Here is an 18261-nt window from a genome sequence, read left to right as displayed (position 1 = left end):
TATTTGAAGAAAAAAAGTTGATGATGGTATCTCAAAAACGAAACGTCGTATTTTAATTCTGAAAACACCATCTTGTAAAGAAGAAAAAGTGCCCTTAACAGAGTGTTATTTATTTTATTATACGATTTTAAATAATGCCATAAAAAAATAAAACATATTTTTCTAGATTTCGGTCTTTTTCGGATATCTTCGGAACTATTTGAAATTTTTTAAATTTTAAAACGGCATTTTGTTAAGTACCAAATTTAGTAATTTTACCATAATTTAACCGATCTTGTATCTCTTACGGTTTCCGAGATCCCAATGGTGAGGGTCAAATTTGGGCCACCCTGTACAACCACTATCATTGCACAGCATTTATAAAAAAGTACAATTATTGAAACAAAGCTGCCCCTTAGTTTAATAGGTAATAATAATTATTTAATTAAATGGCACTTATCTATTTGATTGATCTTAGTCGAAACAACAGGAGATATTGCTATCCAAAAACATATATACCAGTCTGTCAAACAATGGTCTTAAGTGCGGAAGTCAATTAGTATTTAATAACTAGTTTAAGTCCTAAGTTGAAAAAGCGCTAGCATTTCTTTATTTCCCTTTAATAACTACATTATAAACTATATAAAAGAGATATTCGAGACTTCAACAATTATAAGTAAATTGGTGAAGCATTGCCGTTCTGTTTTAGAATATCTCTTTGCCTATTAATTTTTGTTGCAAATTTAATCAGACAATAATGACAGTTATTGGTTTGCTTATCCTTAGTCGAAATAACAGGAGGCATTGCTGTTCACGTATATATTTATACCGATCTGCTAAATAATGGTCTTGAGTGCAGAAGTCAATTAGCATGCATTAATAAGTTTAAGTCATAAGTTAAAAAAGTGTCTTTTTTACTATCCTTTACTAACTAGACTAGTGAACAAAAAAAAATAGTAAAAAAAATTTTTTTTTAAGTACAAAAAAGTATTTAACTTCGTCTCTTTTTTTACTGTTTCGAGTTCTTATTATTTTTATATATTAGTTTAATTTTCAATGATTCTACTTATTTACTTGACTTTGGCCAAAATAGTTTTGCTGTCTATGTATACCGGTCTGGCAACGAAGCTTTTGAGTGCTGAACTCAATTAGTATGCAATAACAACCTTACCACATGTTAAAAAAGTGTTTTTTTTTACATTGTACTATAGTTGAGTTGGACCTTGTCCTAAAAAAGTTACTTTTATTTATCGAGCCTATAAAATTATTTTTATTATATATATCTCTATACAATCTCCACAAGACCACAAATATAAAAAAATTGGAACAACAACCAGTGGCGTTGTGTCTATTTTAAATCGTAAATCATAAAAACTATAAATTACCTTAAGCTGTCAAAATTATATTTGACAACAAAAAAAATAAACAAAAACTTTAAAATTCGTATAGTTTGTCTACCCTTCCCAGAACTTTAGTAATTGATTTATGGGAACTTCGCGTGATATGCGATGGTTACCGTAATTCCATTATATGAAACTTTTCTAAGATCAATCTAAATTTAGCCGAAACTTTAGCTATTAATACTTCAGACGGTGAAACTAACTGGGTTCATTAAACAAATGCAATTATGTCTTTGTTTTGTCTATAAATATGATTAAACATTAAGTTGTACAATATTCTAGAAAGTTATATACATTTAAAAAAATAATAAATTACTTACATATTTTCATTGCAAAAGTAGGTTATATTCTGTCCACACCTTTTCCATCCTATTGAATGTAGTTGTGAATCCTTCTTGGAGTACAACAAAGGTCGCATGCCTTCTGTATACAAACTGCTTTCTTTTGAACAATTTGTGATGGAAAATCTAAAATATATATAAAATTAAAAAAAAAGAAGACGTAGAGAGTAAAAAAGTTTGAATAAATTAATTATAAATGTACAAAGTGTTTTGCTACAAAACTTAAAGGTTTAACAAACTAGAATATTTTAAACAACAACAATCTTGACAATAAATATCACAAAATCTAATATCTTGGTTTAATAAATTTTAAATAATTTGCAATAGGTAAAATTTAATGCTAGTAAAATTAAAAAAATATCCAGTAAAGATAAATTATAAGAATTACTAAGTATTACAAATTATTTAGACAATAGATTCCCTCATTGATGGATTGTACATAGGGGTCTTTTTAGGTGGCCAACTCGCTTTCCAGATATGACCCCAATGGATTTTTTTTGTCTGTGGTTATTTAAAGGATGTTGTTTATCAACGACCATCCAATAATCTTGAATAGCTTCTTAAAAACTGAATTCGTGAAGCCTGTCGAACAATAACTGCTCTCGTGATTACTGTAGCTTGTATGAGAGAAGTCTAGCGATATGAAGCTTGCGTGGAGGCTGATGGAGCTCAATTTAAGCATTTAATTAAATAATAGACTTTATAGAAATTTTTTAAAACAGATTCATTTAATTAGAATATTTTTTAATAAATAAATTGAATTTAAAGTCAAACTTGGTATTTTAATTTTTGCACCAGTAACATTTTAATTTTAAAATTTTTAAATTCCTTACGTTGATATTAACACATGATTTTTTTTCCGTAAAATTAAATTTATAATTTAACAAGCATTCCAAACATTAGAATAAATAATGATGATGCTTAAACTTAAGTGCTGGTTTTAAGGGGATGAATTTGTTAGAAATAGTTTTTTAAGTAACTTTGTGTAGTGGTCCTATAGCTATTAAAAGTACATTCTCTTAAAAAAAATTATATTTAAAAATAAAAAAGTTACAGTCTATGACGTTGATTGTGGAACACCTTGTATAATGTATATTATTACAAAGTAATTTTCTAATAGCAAGTGTTCTTCCAGATATTGTCTTACATGAATTGGAAATACTTTTTTATATATGTCTAGGGATTTGATTAATTTTTTATTTTATTTTAGGCATTTGATGATATTTTATGAATTTGAAATAATTTTGTATATTTTTCTGACTCTCTTAAGGTAATAATTTTCCATGTTTTTCCAAAATTTGAATTTGATGGTTTGTTGTGTTCTTAGCTATTGGAGTATTTTTTCTTATTTTTCCTAGGGATTCAATATCAGCTAACATTCAATTAATTTATTTTCATATCTGATATCCAAAGTAGATTTTAATTTACGGAATAAGTCCAAGTCACGATGCTTTATACAGGGTGTTTCAGAACTATGGGATCAAACTTCTAGGGGTTGTTCAGTGCAACAGTAGAATCCATTTGAATATAGGAATCCATGTCCGGAAATGTGTCACTACGCCACTACGGCCCTAAGACGCGTTTAAATTTAGAAAAAATATCAATTACCTAAATAGCATCTGATGCATTTATTTTTACTTTTTGTATATGATACCATCACAAAAATTATTCAAAATGTCTTCCTCCAACCTCAATATACCGATTTAAACGCCGCACGTGATTTCGGCGGATTACACTAAAAATGTGATCCTCGTTTTGAATAATTTCTAATGCTGCTGTTATTTGTTTAATTAAGTCTAGCTCTGATTCTACTGAAGTTTTGTAGATTAAATACTTTACATGTCCCCACAAGAAAAAATCGAGCGACGTTAAATCGGGTGACCTAGGAGGCCAAGAAACTGCTCCACCCCTGGCAATCCAACGGTGCCCAAACCGCTGAGCTTAATACTCGCGTACTTGTACAGCAAAGTGAGCCGGCGCTACATCATGCTGAAACCACAGTTGCTGTCTAACGATTAGTGGAACATTTTCAAGGAGTTCTGGGAGAACTTTCTCTAAGAAACGCAGAAAAATAGGTCCTGTTAACCGTTCCGGTAGAAGGTGTGGCCCAATTAAATAATCATCAACAATGCCTGCCCATACGTTGACAGACCAACGATTCTGATGTTTTCTTGAAAAAATTGCATAAGGATTTTCTTCGTCCCAAACATGGCTATTCCTACTATTAAAAATACCGTCTCTTGTGAAAGAGGCTACATCGGTCCACAAAAAATATCGTAAAAAATTTGGTTGTGTAATGATGTGATCCAGAAGCCATCGACAAAATTGAACTCTAGGATGATAATCGGCTGCAGTCATACCTTGAACTTTCTGGAAATGGTAAAGATGGAGTTGTTACTCGTGTGGTACCCGCTAGACAGAAGCGTTACTTGTATTCATATTCTTAGCGAGGTCACGCGTGCTATTTGATGGTTCATCGGCAACTCACTGAAGCACCTCTTCTTCAAATAGGACCGTTCTTACGGTTCGAGCAACACCAGTATCATGCATCTTGGTCTTAAACATGCCTGTCTCAGCGAGCCGCCGATGAACCGCAATAAACTTTTTGTATCCAGGATGCTGTCGTTCGAGATAACGTTCATGATACAACCGCGATGCTGCTCGTGCATTGCAGTTTGTTGCTCCGTATGCCAAATGCATATCCACCAATTCTTGATTGGTAAAGTTTTCCATTAGCAATAAAGGTTTAAAAATTGTAAGCTATAAAATTTTTTAACATGACATTAAGAATTGACATTGATAAGCATTGATTTCAAACAATTGTTATTATGGTATCATGTACAAAAGGTAAAAATAAATGCAGCAGATCCTATTTAGGTAAATAATGTTTTTTATAAATTTTAACGCATCTTAGGGCCATAGTGGCATAGTGACGCATTTCCGGTCATGGGTTCCTATACTCAAATGGATTCTTCTGTTGCACTGAACAACCCCCAGAAGTTTGATCCCATAGTTCTGAAACACCCTGTATACTCATTAGGCAGATCCTCACTATTAAAAATAAGCTCTTTAATCTCGGGTAGTCTGATGTTCATGGCCTCTATTCTCTTATTACTGGGATTTATTGTGCCGTGCCTCACAACCATCCAGATTTTCTTTGGGGTACAACCCTCGAAATTCACTTTGTGCAAACCTTTTAGAATATAAAAAATTAATGTTATTTTTTACATTTTTTTTTAATCTTTCATTTCTTTTAGTCCGCAATTTTTTATACTTTTGGCCTTTTTACCTTCAAGAATTTAAAGTAATTTTATCACAGAAATACTTTTTAATTTTTTTTTTGGATGGGCATTAACTTAATGACCCAATATGGAAACCGCTTCTGTAACTAAAATTAACACTAGTGGAGCATGTCAATGATGATCAGTGGATCACTTTATAAATGAAAAAAGTCTGAAGATGAGAAAAATGATGATCAAAGAAAACTCCACAGAGTGCCATCGTGGAAAAAATATGAATATAATATGAAATCAAGGCACTGAAAGATTAGAAACATTAAAAGGGATAAAACAGGTACGTAATGCTTGAACTTAAAGAAGGTAAAAAGTAAGCAAGAAAAAATTATACTGAATTGTGCTGGTTTCTCCTTAAGAAGTTTCTTATATCAGAAATAAAGAATCTATGTTGTGCAGTGCAAGGGTGGATCAGAAGCGTCATTTTTAGATTCTAAAGAAGCCAACTCAGTCACTAGTCAGCAGATCTCAATCCCAATAATTTTTTATAAAATTTTAAAGGCGATGAAATGTATGCTTGAATTAACATATTTTTTCTAGCTATCTAGAATTCAGTTATAAGCAAATGATTATAATAACATTTGGATCATGATACGAAAATATTACTTACCTATACAAAAAATTCTTTTTCATATTCGTGACCCTAAAATAGAACCATTGCATATGACGATTTGTATAGAGATCCGATCTCAGATGAAGTTCGTAGTAGCTTGAAGTAATTCGGATGGCTCTGGCTAAATTTCCAGATTCAAATCTAGACTCGAACCTTAGACTGTCGTCTTCTGGACAGATGGCGGATGTAAGGAGATATCTACTACCTCCCACACTTGATCTACTAAACTATTTATTTGTTAAGTTACGTGTAACTTCTTGTGAATGTATAAAAGTAGTAAAGAAAGTATGATTTGTATTAAAAAAACTTTGAAGCATATTATGTAACTTAGTTGTAACAACAAACTATATAAATTTAAATTTTCCGCTTCTTTATTGACAATTGATCTTTGGGGCCAATGACATATTAATTTCTGCTTTTTAAGTTGATTTGCTTAATTACATTTTGTTATTGCAAATCTTATGTTTTTTTTAAATTTTTATCTTACAATTAAAAACTGTTTATCATAAGTATATGTTTAAGTAACTATTGAGTAGATTATTTTGGTATAAAAAAAATATTTAATGCATCATTTATTTGGTATGAAATATAGTCAAGAGTAAAATACAAAATTGATGCTTATCCTAAAAAAACTTACATAATTAACAGCACTAATTGGTGTATACTGGTACACAATTACCCCAAACTCTTCCCCTGAAGGTTTTGGCTGACACTCATTTCCACTCACCGAGTAATACGGTTCTGAGGAGGCAGGAACGTAGTTGATATGTTTAATTTTTTCTTCTAACACCTATGAAAAAAATAACTGTTTTTTAATATTCTATAGGGTGGTTTAGAAATAAAGTTGTTTAAAATTATAAAAACTGAAATATATTTAAGCCTAAAAAAAATAAGTTTTAATTACAGCAGTAATATACGCTACTGCTTTTTTCCTAAATTGAAAAGCATTTTTAAATCGTTTCACGACAAGTTATTTTTTTTTACCTTTTTGCATGATACGCGATTTTCACATCAAATCCTAAAAATACACCTTAATGCTTGCCATAAAATTAAAAAAAATTAAATAACATGATTATCAATACCTCGAAGTAAAGATGGATTGTATTCGTATCAATGATACGAATCATTCTTACAAAAAGGGATGTTAAAGCAACTCATAGGGGTCCATGGAAATTTAAATGACCTAAGTACGTATAAACTCGATGGTTTTCAAGATATTGACTCGTTTATGAAATTCGTTAAAATCGCACTCTTGGATCAGATTTTCGATTGTTCCACCCGCCAAATTTATATTTACCAGATTCTGATTTAATTCTTGCAACACTGAATAGTTATTTCACTGATTAAGCCTCACCGTACCGAATATGGATCTTCGATGACCCGAAACTTAAAAATCCTGAAATATCTTTTGCTTTCCTGATTTTTTTTCAGTAAGTGTCCATGAATTCTCAAATTTTATTATAACAATGCTTTATTTGGTAAAAATTTAAGAAAAAACTAATTTTTTCTTCAAAAAATGATGGATGAGTCACCGACGACCCGGTTTTGGGATAAATAGGTATATGCTAAAACTTCCTTTTTTACAGATCTAAACAAGATAAGTTGCGTATATTTCCAATTTATTGCTTTGTTGTTCAGTTTACTGTCGAACGTTACTATGAGAGGGTTATTTTATTTTTCAATAATAAATAGTAAAGTGCCATGTGTTCTAAAAATAGGGGTTTATCCGACAAGGAACTCTACGAAATATTGATGCATTCTTCAGATGACGAGTGCGAAACCGAAATACCTTTGGAACAGGCATTTAGTGATTTGTCAGATGATGATGACACCTCGGATGAAGAGTCTGAGATACATGACGGCAATCTTTCATTTCAAGAGTTAGAAGAAGGAAAAATGCATTTACCTGATCCATTAGAAAACGAAACAGTGAGCAATAAACAGTCGTACGATGTTGATAATTGCACTTGGTATATTGCACATAAAACAGAAAAATCCAGAACATGTAATATCTTGCAAGAAAATAAAGTTCTCACAGATAAAAAGATATAAATTCTCATTGACTGTTTTAAGCTGTTCTTTTCTAATGATTTATTAGATATTATTATAAAATACACAAATAAACAAGCTAAAGACTTTATAAACACCTATAATAATAAAAGTCATGAAGTCAAGATGGAATCATGGATTGAGGAATCAAGAGAAAGTGTACGTAGCTTATAGAAAGTGTACGGTCGACTACAAACAATGCATTCACCAGGCCTATTTATCAGGCTACTTTATCCAGAAATAGGTTCACTGACAATTGACTAAGCAATTGGTAACTTTCCGGGGTCGTTGGTCATTCAAAGTTTACATACCAAGTAAACCGGGCAAATATGGTATAAAAGTATGGGCCCTTTGTGATGCTGAAAATTTTTATTGCTGCAAGTGTATTTAGGAAAAATAAATGGAATAGTAGAAAAGAATCAAGGATCTCGAGTTGCTAAAACTTTAGCAAGCCACTGGTACCGTTGTGGACGAAATATAACCACTGATAATTTTTTCACCGACATCACTTTAGCAGAAGATCTTTTGTCCCAGAATCTAACAATTGTGGGGACGGTCCGCAAAACTCGCAAAGACCTGCCAAAGTGCTTACTGGATATTCGCGAAAAAGCAACGTATTCTTCACAGTTTCTTTTCATACAAAATCTTAATTCAGTGTCCTGCGTTATGAAACCCAAAAAATTTGTGGTACTGTAATTGGCTTGATGTCGCTTCATATAATACCATTGTTATCTGGATTATAAAAAACCCAGACTGGAAAAGTTCTAATGGTAACTTGAAAATAAGAAGGAAACTTTTTTTAGAAGAACTAGGTAACATGTTGACCCATGATAATATTATTCGGCGAGCAGAAAAAATTCATGCAGATGTTAGAGGGTTTTCCGCAGCTACATATCAAGCTATTGAAACTGCGGGAGTTCCAGTAAAAAAGGAGCAGTCCAATTCCCACGCGGGCGCAAAAAGAAGTAGATGTTTTTAGTGCCGGCGAAATTATAATAAATATTCCACAAAATGTGACAAGTGTCAAAAATTTGTTTGTCCCACACACTCAGAAATTAAAATTTCTAAAACAGTAGTATGCTCCTATTGTTTAAAAGACGAGAATGGAGAATAAGGGCTAATGTAATTTTTTAGACAAATAAAAGTAAATATTTAGTTTGTTATTCGTTTTCGTACGCTTTTTGGGTATATGTCTTTAGAATAAAGAGTTTTAGTTGTTTATTTTTGTAATAAATGTAAAGCAAAATATATAAACATCATTTATTATGATTCCCATATTTTTTGAAATAAAAATTTTACAAAAAAAAAGGGTCAATTTTGACCGGATTCTGGGATCCAAAAAAATATTATTATTTTGGGACGGATAGGGTTAAAGACCAATACTAAGCTAAAAGGTAAAAATATTTTAGAAGAAATTTATGTGAAGTATAACTTGTTTTTATTTCCAATCTCTTAATCTATTTTCTGCAGGGTATATCTAGGTACATAAGCGTCTGGGATGTTGCTTATAGAAAACACTGAGGATAAAACGATTATACGCATTACAAAACTGTGCAAGCCAATCGCTTCTAGAGTTTCTTTTACTAAGACCGAAAGCCCCGACAGTCCTGCCATCTGCATCAGATTAAACTTTAGCATTACTGATTTATCCATAATAAAACTTCCTTGGTCTATTTATGCCAAATGCCTTACTATTATCTTTATCCATTTTTTACTCCCATGCACTCTCGCAGCCGGCTCTATTTTTTAACAAAACTCACCTACACCTGGATAGATTTTTATCGTCGCTATTTAAGTCCAGAATATCTGATATAAAAAGTTGACTATTTCTCAAGGCACATCCCCGTTACCGTCATCCAGAGAATTCATAAATTGACTCCACTGGAAAAAATCCTCTGGATGATTAAAGATTTTTCCTTTGTTTTTACCAAAAAGAGATTGATGTCCAGTATCATGCTATTTTTCTCACGTACTATGATCAATTACAATAAGTACTATGATCGGTATTACAGTATTTCTATTAGACTTTTTTCTTGATCATAACGCTCTTGATTTTCAATAAGGTGGACAGTTAAAAAGCCATGAGGTACTCTGGTCTAAAAAATGTTATATCGTTGGGCAAACTGAATGTTACTCAGATATTTTAACTTTTACGATCTACTTTTTATTCCAACTAAACAAAATTTTATACTGGAATTTTTTTAAAATAAAGAAATTCTAGGATACTCTGCTCTATAAAGAAAATATAAAATAATTTTGCCAAGACATCGGAAAGAGCTTATAACTCAAAAATTAATGTAAATTCTATAAACATACATTTGTCGGAGGTTGAAAACTTAGTTTTTGCATACCTTATCTTTCCGATAATTAAATTATCTGTATTTGTAAGATATAAAATATAAAAAAAAATTACCTGACATTCTGTTGGCCATCTCGGCGGCTGTAAAACAAAGGCAGTGTCTCGAGCAGCTGGAAATATTTCTTTGAAAGAAAAGGATTCCTTAATTTTTATGCGTAACTCTTCATTATCTTCGATTTCAGTCTGGCAGCTTTTCACAAAAAAATTGGAAAAGTAGCTGCTGTTTGAAGTCAGTTGGGGAGGAAATAGGCAGGCTTGTAGCGTCTTTACGCTGGCTTCTAACTCTAAATATTATTTAAAAAAATACTGTATTACTTTATTATAAATTTTTCATAACTTATGATCAAATGTGTATTCAAACGCAAAAACCAATGTCATATGTCGATATTCGGTATTTCCGTTGGAACTGTATCTGTTTTAAAGATTGATCCAAATTATGGAAACAGTTTGCTTAAATGGATCACTGTCAATCAATTCTGCATATTTTACTTTAAAAACTTTTAGTTTTACTGGTAAATTAAGCTTTTCTGTTATAGTTTTCATATTTAAATATATTAGATATTGATGGTAGCCAAGAAAACAGTTTCGAAGCAGGTGACTCTCTATAAGGAACTACAGGTCTAACGAGCTATTAGTTTATTATCCTTATGAATCTTGAAAGGCAGAAAAATAACGGAGTTGTTAAATTAATTGAAATAACCTTATACGGCCGTATAGAAAACTGTTCAAGTAATATGCCACAAGTTTTAAAAAGCTTTTTAATATGATATAAGTTAATAAGACAAGAAGGTCGAGGTGAAGGAATTGCATTAAATATTATGTATGAAAAATTATGTAACATTTAACAACTTAAATTTGGCTTTTAATAATTTTGAAGTATTGGGCTTATAATTTACAATTAATAAACGATCTTTCGCCGTCACTACGATATATCGTGCACCTGCCAATTTAGGATGGCATTTTTGGATTTTTTAGGTTAACTTTAAATTTCGATTCGTAATTATAACAGGCGACTTAAAAATAATCTTTCTTTATTTAGCAAAGAGTGCTACATACAAAAAAAATAAAAATAAAAATATACAAAGATGTTTGATTAATAATTAATGACTAAAAAAATCAATCTACGTATGTACAAATGTCGAATCTAAAAGGAGGCCTAGCTAACGTGGACACAGATCAAAATAAAAATAAATGTTATACGATAAAGGTGCATTGTATAGATAGTACATAAACCTTAGACCTAAACTTAAATAAATAAAAGATTGTAAAAATAAAACCTAAAAAATTAAATAAAATATCCTCAACATTAAACATAAAAATAAGATAAAAATAAAGCTAAATTTAAAAAGTTATTAAAATTGTCAAAAAAAATAAAACCAACTATAAGAATAACAATAACAATAACAGCATGATAAAGAATATAAAACTTAAAGCTAAAAAAGAAATATAAACAGTTAACAGTTATTATGTAACACCGAATTATACATTTGGGCTGTCTGGCATCTGTCGAGTAATATAAAATCATTACGATTTCTGGTGTTATATGGTTATGTTTCGATTTAAACACAAATACATGAGCATTATACGCGATTCTTTGCTTAACTGACAACACATTTAGGATAGTTAACATGGCTTCTATAGGGGTATAACGATTACAACGCAAAATTACTCTTAAAGCTCTGTTTTGTATTACTTCCAATTGTTTTATTTTAAATTTCGGCAAATTGGACAATAAAGTTGAGCAGAACTGCAAATGGGGTAGTGCTATTGCATTATACAGGGACAATTTTTTATTTATAGATAATTCTTTGCCTATTCGGCTAATAAATCCAACTTTTTTAGAAAATTTTCTTAATATGTAATCAAAATGCCCATACAAACTTAGATTACAATACAATATTGTACCCAAATACTTTATTTCTTTATCGTATAAGATTTTTTCCCCATTTACCATAATATGCAAACCCTGAATGTCCAACTGTTCCATTTTAGTTTTTTTTTTGTAAAAACATAAAATTTACATTTTTTTATGTTTAAACATAATTTATTTACACAAAGCCAATTAAATAAGTATTTAAGATCACTATTAATTTTATTTTGCATTTGTTGTAAGTTATTTCTCTTAATATAAAGCATTGTATCATCAGCAAACAACTAAATATTACATTTGGTAGCTACTCTTACTATATCATTTATATATAATAGGAACAATAATGGTCCCAAAACTGTTCTTTGTGGCACACCATATTCCACATTAATCAATTCAGACATACTATTCTTAAATAAAACTCGTTGTACCCTATTAGATAAATATGACCTAAACCAGTGCAACACACTATCTCTAACTCCAAGACTATAAAGTTTTTCCAATAAAATAGTCTTATCAATTGTTCCAAATACTCGTTTGAAATCTAAAAATACAGCTAGTACAAAATTACCATTGTCAACGGCTCTGAGGAAACTATCACAGGCATTTTTTTAAACAAAATACATATTCAAATAGATTAAAACCTATTTTGGAGTATTTTAATGTTTCACAGCGTATTACAGAACCAACAAGAATGAACATGAACACTGGTGATGATACTCATTGATTATATAATTTGCAGTAATGAGTTGGTGCCATTAAACTCTGAGTCGCTTGCCATAGCAGAAACAATCATGGATTATAATATGATTTATTCAATATTTCAATATGATGACATAAAGGATTAAAAAAAATCCATTTTTTTTTCAGACTTTTAGAGATTATAACAACATAAATATGGAAAATTTTATAAACGATGGTTTGCTTATAAATTTAGGATCAGATGTATAGCCACAGATGTAAAAAGCTCCGCACTCCGCGTGCGGAGCTACTTACATCTGTGGTATAGCCTTAGAGATATTAATGACAAAGTGCAGTTTATTAATGAACATATTTTACAGCTTTTAATTTAATATAAATTACAGCTTAAATACACATGCTCCGACTTAAGAGTCTTTAAAAGATTTTAAGAGCCCCTTATGTTCCTAAACCATTGGTGTATTGCACTTATTCAAAAAAATTGTATATTAATGGATACTTCAATAAGGACTCATGTGTTAAAGAGAAAGACGAAAAAAATACTTTTAATAGGATTAAAAACGTTTTCGTTACAGTTCTAGTATATTTAGTTTTAATCTTCTCCCAAAAATGCTAACATAGTTAGCGAAAGACGTGTCGGGAGTAAAAATAAAGAGTTTTGGTTAGTGGTAAAACTGTTTCATAATTTTATAACGAACACTATTGGTTAATAGAAAACCCAAGGCAAAATCAAGAAGTAAGACCTCAGGGACAACAATCATTTAATATATGGTATGAAGCACAATAAAATTATTGGCTCGTAAATGGTTTTTTTATTAATAGAAAATTAAGAATTTGAGAAAAGGCGAAATATTTGTTATTTGTACTTTATTAAAATTTATTATTTTTTTAATTTTAAAATTTTGTAATCTTGATTTGAAATTTGGATTTAATTTTTTCTAGAGAAATAAAATAGCAAGATGTCCCAAGAAAAGAGGAGGCATAGTGAAACATCCAAAGATCCAGCTGTTTGGTCACAATGGTTTGACGAAATGTCAAGTGACCAAAGCGAGGTGATGACTGACAGTGAAGATGAAGTTGGTAATCCTGAAGAAGATACAGTAAACGAAAGTGAGCATGATTCTTTATAGGATCAAGAGGCTAGTGAGAATAGTTCCGGAAATGAATTTGACGATGACGGTGAGTCTGAACAACCAAATATTTATTTTACGGGGAAGAACAAAAAAACAAAATAAAGAAAAGAAACTTCTAATGTTCATATAAGAACCAGAGCTCATAACATCATTACCCATTTGCCTGGTCCGAAGGGAATTGCTTGAAATGCAGAAATAACGGCGAATGAGTGTTTAAATCTTTTACTAGATGAGTCTATCATACGAACCATTACTACCTGTACCAATATTTATATTGAAAGTATAAAAGAACGACTTGAACGAGAACGGGATGCAAGAAATACAGATGAAAGAGAGATAAGGGCATTTATAGGGATTCTCTATTTGATCGGTGTATTAAGATCATCTCGAAAAAACTTACATAAAATTTGGGATAACTCAAAAGGAAGTGGCGTAGAAGTATGTTACTTGGCAATGAGTGAGAAACGTTTTAGGTTTCTTTTGCGATGCATGCGTTTTGATGACATTAGAGACAGAAATCTAAGAAGAGAAATTGATAAAATGGCTCCTATTAGGGAGATTTTTGAACAATTTCTGGCCAATTTTTAAAGATATTTTATTGCAAGTGAATATTTGACTGTCGATGAGCAACTTCTGGCATTTGGTGGACGTTGCTCATTTAAGTAATATATACCAAGTAAACCGGCTCGATATGGTGTGAAAGTGTTTGCTTCGGTGGACGTCAAATCTGGTTATACATTCAACCTTAAGACGTATGTAGGGACCCAACCTGAAGGACCATATAAATTTTAAAATTCCGGAGAAGAAATGTCCTTAGATTAGTAGAACCAGTGGCAAACACTAACCACAACATAACTGGCGATAACTGGTTTACTAGTGCGCTATTGGTTAAAAAATTACTTATTTAAAAAAAGCTAACTTATATTGGCACAATGCGAAAAAATAAAGTATAATTACCAAAGGAATTTTTGCCAAACGAAAGTAAAGAAGTGGGATTTTCTATTTTTGGATTTCAGAAAGACTGCACAATTGTGTCGTATTGTCCAAAGAAAAGTAAATCTGTAATGTTGATTTCAAGTATGCACCATGATAATGCAATTGTTGCTGAAACTGGAGACGCTAGAAAACCTTAAATAATCACAATATATAACCAAACGAAGTTTGCCGTGGATCGGCCAGACCAATTGTGTGCAAAATATGATGTATCAAGAAATACTCGCCGACATCCGATGATAATCTTTTATGACCTGCTAAATATTTCAGCAATAAATGCTTTATGCATTTATAAGTCTAATAATTGGAACAGAAAGATAGCACAGTCAGATTTTATGAAAGAACTTGCATGGGAATTGATTAGGCCTCAAATTGAATTTAGAGCTACACTTATCCAATTTCAGAAGTGGTAACACCTCTCCCACCTGTAAATAGAAATACTGTCAGACGTTGTTCATTTTGTGCCAGGAATCGCGATAAGTCCACTCGAAAATATTGTAAAAAATGTCAAAGATACGCCTGTAAAGAACACACGAATGAGATCTGTGTAGAGTGCATGCAGTAAATTTAGACCAGTTTTGTCTTTGTTATGTAATGGAGAATAAATGTTTATTTTTTTGTTTCGCTTTAGGATAAATTTTGTTATTCCACGTTTTATATGATGTTTATGTTTTTTTCTGCCAAAATTAGGAGAATTTTTTTAAAACTTATTTTTGTATTTAAGTGCAAGATTAACTTCATAAATGAAATAAAATAAGTTAAATAAATTAAATTAAAAGCTTTTTTTTTTTTTAATTTATTGACCTTGTGCTGAGCACATTTAGTCACGAAATACCTCTATATAATTTTTTTTAGTACCTAAACTAAATCGGACATCACAAACGACCATGCCAAGTCTGGGACTCGAACCCAGGGCCACACGACTGCTAGGCAGGTATATACCCACCGCGCTACCGGGGCGGGCTGGAAATTAAAGCATTTTTTGTTTTCTTTTGCAATATTTACATGTTACTATCTTAATAACATTTAAAAAAACTAATTTTTAAACTTTTTTCTAGTAAAAGTCTTAAGTTTGGACAAATCGATTAAAATAAATAAATAAATTGGGTTATAATTTGGGTTGCTACCACTGTAGCCCACGCGCCTAACCGTGTCAGTAATATCCACGCGCCTAACGTAGAAAGAAATCTAACATCCGAAAGATATGCAGAATTAATAAGGACCAATATGATAGAAGACTATATATTACGTATATATAACTATGGTGGTAACAGGACGGTGCACCACCCCATAATAGACGATGCGTCACCAATTTATTAAATGAATTGTTTCCTAAAAAATGGATTGAAAACCAAGGACCTGTACGTTGGCCACCTAGAAGCCCCGACCTAAACTCCGTAGACTACTTTATTTGGGGATTTCTTCAAAACCGTCTTTCTTGAAATCTTGAAGCCTTACGTCAAGACCTAGCAAGGGAGATATTCTACAGGGCTATCCCTGTAAGAATTATTCAGCGTGCGATACATAAAATTCACAGATTTACACGAAAATGCATCCAAGCAGGCGGATTACTATAATTATATTTAAATATGAGCTTTAATTGTATTAGTTTTATACCTCTGTTTAAGCTTTTTTTATTAATACGTTAATATATAAAAAAGTTTGTTTTTAATCCCATTACTTTTATGTTATTAAGAAATTTTTGAATAAGTTTTGGTTTAGGAATATAAGGGGCTCTTAAAATCCTTAATAAAAAATCCAGGACCATATTTAAAAAAACAAACTTGATGATGACAGCTCAAATACGAAACTTCGGGTTGAAAATCTGATGACACTATTTTGTAATATAGAGAAAGTAGCAATGAGAATAAGTAATTTATTTTGTTGTATTTATTTAAATAGATTCATAAATAAATAAAAATGAAATCGCCATTATTCGGTTTTTTCTAAATATCATTGGTATTCGAAATTTTTTAAATTTCAAAAGAGCGTTTTAATAAGCACCAAATTGTGCAACTTTACCTCAATTTAACCGACCTCGTATCTCTTCTAGTGTACGAGATCCGAATGGTGAGGCTCGAATTTGGGACACCCTGTACATAAGGAAATTTCTTAGGCAAATTGTGCTTCTTCTCTTGCATAATTCTGTATAAAGTTCTTGGTACCAAAACAGAAGTTTCTTAAAAAGATCTTCAGATTTTTTTAGATTTAAACTTTCTTATGTCTCTTTTAACGCTCTTTGAGATATTTTTATTTAGGATTCGTAGTTGGTCTGCATTTGTGGCATGCTAGTTAAAATTCCGTTCCCTTCTCTGTCTCATAACAGTTTTTGTACTTTTGCTAAGCCTATCCTTTGGCTTCTTATTTCTTGAGCAATTCATAGTTTCTGTGCGTCTTTTGAAATTCTTTTAATTTTTCTATTCACTGCTATGATATTTATATTCTTATTTTCAGCAAATCCAGAGTTTTGCAGTTTAAGATCTACCTCTGTCTGGTACTCACTTAGGTTTTTAACCTCAGACCACCTTTAAGGTGCTTGCCTCCTAATCATATTTGTCCTCTCTCACTTGGTATTGATAGTCACTTTTACTCTTACCATTTTATTGTCAGTATTGAATAAAAATTGACTCAGTACGTTGACATCTTGCAAAATATCTTTCTTAACAGTCACCACATAATAAATCTTATTTGTGATAATTCCATCTAGGCTTGCCAAGTCCAGCGTTTCTATTTGCTCTTCTTAAAAAAAGCTCGTGGTATGCTAATCATAGTAGACTCAGCATATTTTTTTTTAAATCCAAGTTTTGCATTCAGATCTCCTATAGTAAATATGTACTTAGTTGGTGTTTTTGCCACAGCGTTCTTATAAAAGTCTGTGTTTCTTCATTTGAATGTTTTGTTATTGGGGCATAGATCTGAGTAACTTTTAGAATACTTTTAAATCTACTATATAACTGGACAACTTTATTTGCAAGTTTCTTATTTATGATGAAACCTTCTCATCCACCCATTGAGCTGTTGTCTCCTTTCTATTAGCAGCCTATACAAATTTTTTAAGTTTCTTACCGGCATGTAAATACGCTTTAAAGGACGCAATTTTTCCTAATTTATGGTTAGTTGTATTTTCAGCAGGTATCAAGATCCTCAAGCTTAGGCTCCTTATATTGAGCACCTTGTATATAACAAACACAACTTGAAAAAGTGAAAAACGTACAACAATAAAAAAAAAACAATGCAATTAAGCATTTTTTTCTTTAGATCGACTAGTTGTCAATAAAGCTTCTTAGTTTCAGAATATTGCAATGTAAACACTCTGCAATATGTTAACTTTTATTGGAATATTTTGCAGTATTGAAGAGTTTTTAAGCTGGAAAAAGTTTTATAATGCTTGAGTAAACATCGCACTTAAAAATCTAAAATATTAATAAGCATTAACTGTTTATATTAACTATTAAAAACAAATTAAAAATCGGAGACTGAATAAACTCATGTAAAAGTCCATTACATCCCTCAATCAATTTTTTTTACACAAAAA

General features: G+C 31.1%; 1 protein-coding gene across 4 annotated transcripts in view; it reads right to left on the bottom strand.

The window, feature by feature from the left end:
- LOC126740976 (cytosolic carboxypeptidase Nna1-like) overlaps positions 1-18261 on the bottom strand; it is an 80470-nt gene that overhangs the window by 42208 nt on the left and 20001 nt on the right. For all 4 annotated transcript variants that reach the window (XM_050447189.1, XM_050447187.1, XM_050447190.1 and 1 more), the window contains exons 3-6: positions 10089-10318; positions 6264-6416; positions 5624-5853; positions 1700-1846 (exon numbers count right to left, since the gene is read on the bottom strand). In XM_050447189.1, the coding sequence (XP_050303146.1) occupies positions 1700-1846; positions 5624-5853; positions 6264-6416; positions 10089-10318 (760 nt within the window). The remainder of the gene's footprint in view (positions 1-1699; positions 1847-5623; positions 5854-6263; positions 6417-10088; positions 10319-18261) is intronic.

This window comes from Anthonomus grandis, chromosome 10 (assembly GCF_022605725.1).
Source record: "Anthonomus grandis grandis chromosome 10, icAntGran1.3, whole genome shotgun sequence".
NCBI lineage: Eukaryota > Metazoa > Arthropoda > Insecta > Coleoptera > Curculionidae > Anthonomus > Anthonomus grandis.
The sequence above is the reverse complement of the archived record's forward strand: the minus strand, read 5'-3'. Positions and strand labels throughout refer to the sequence as shown.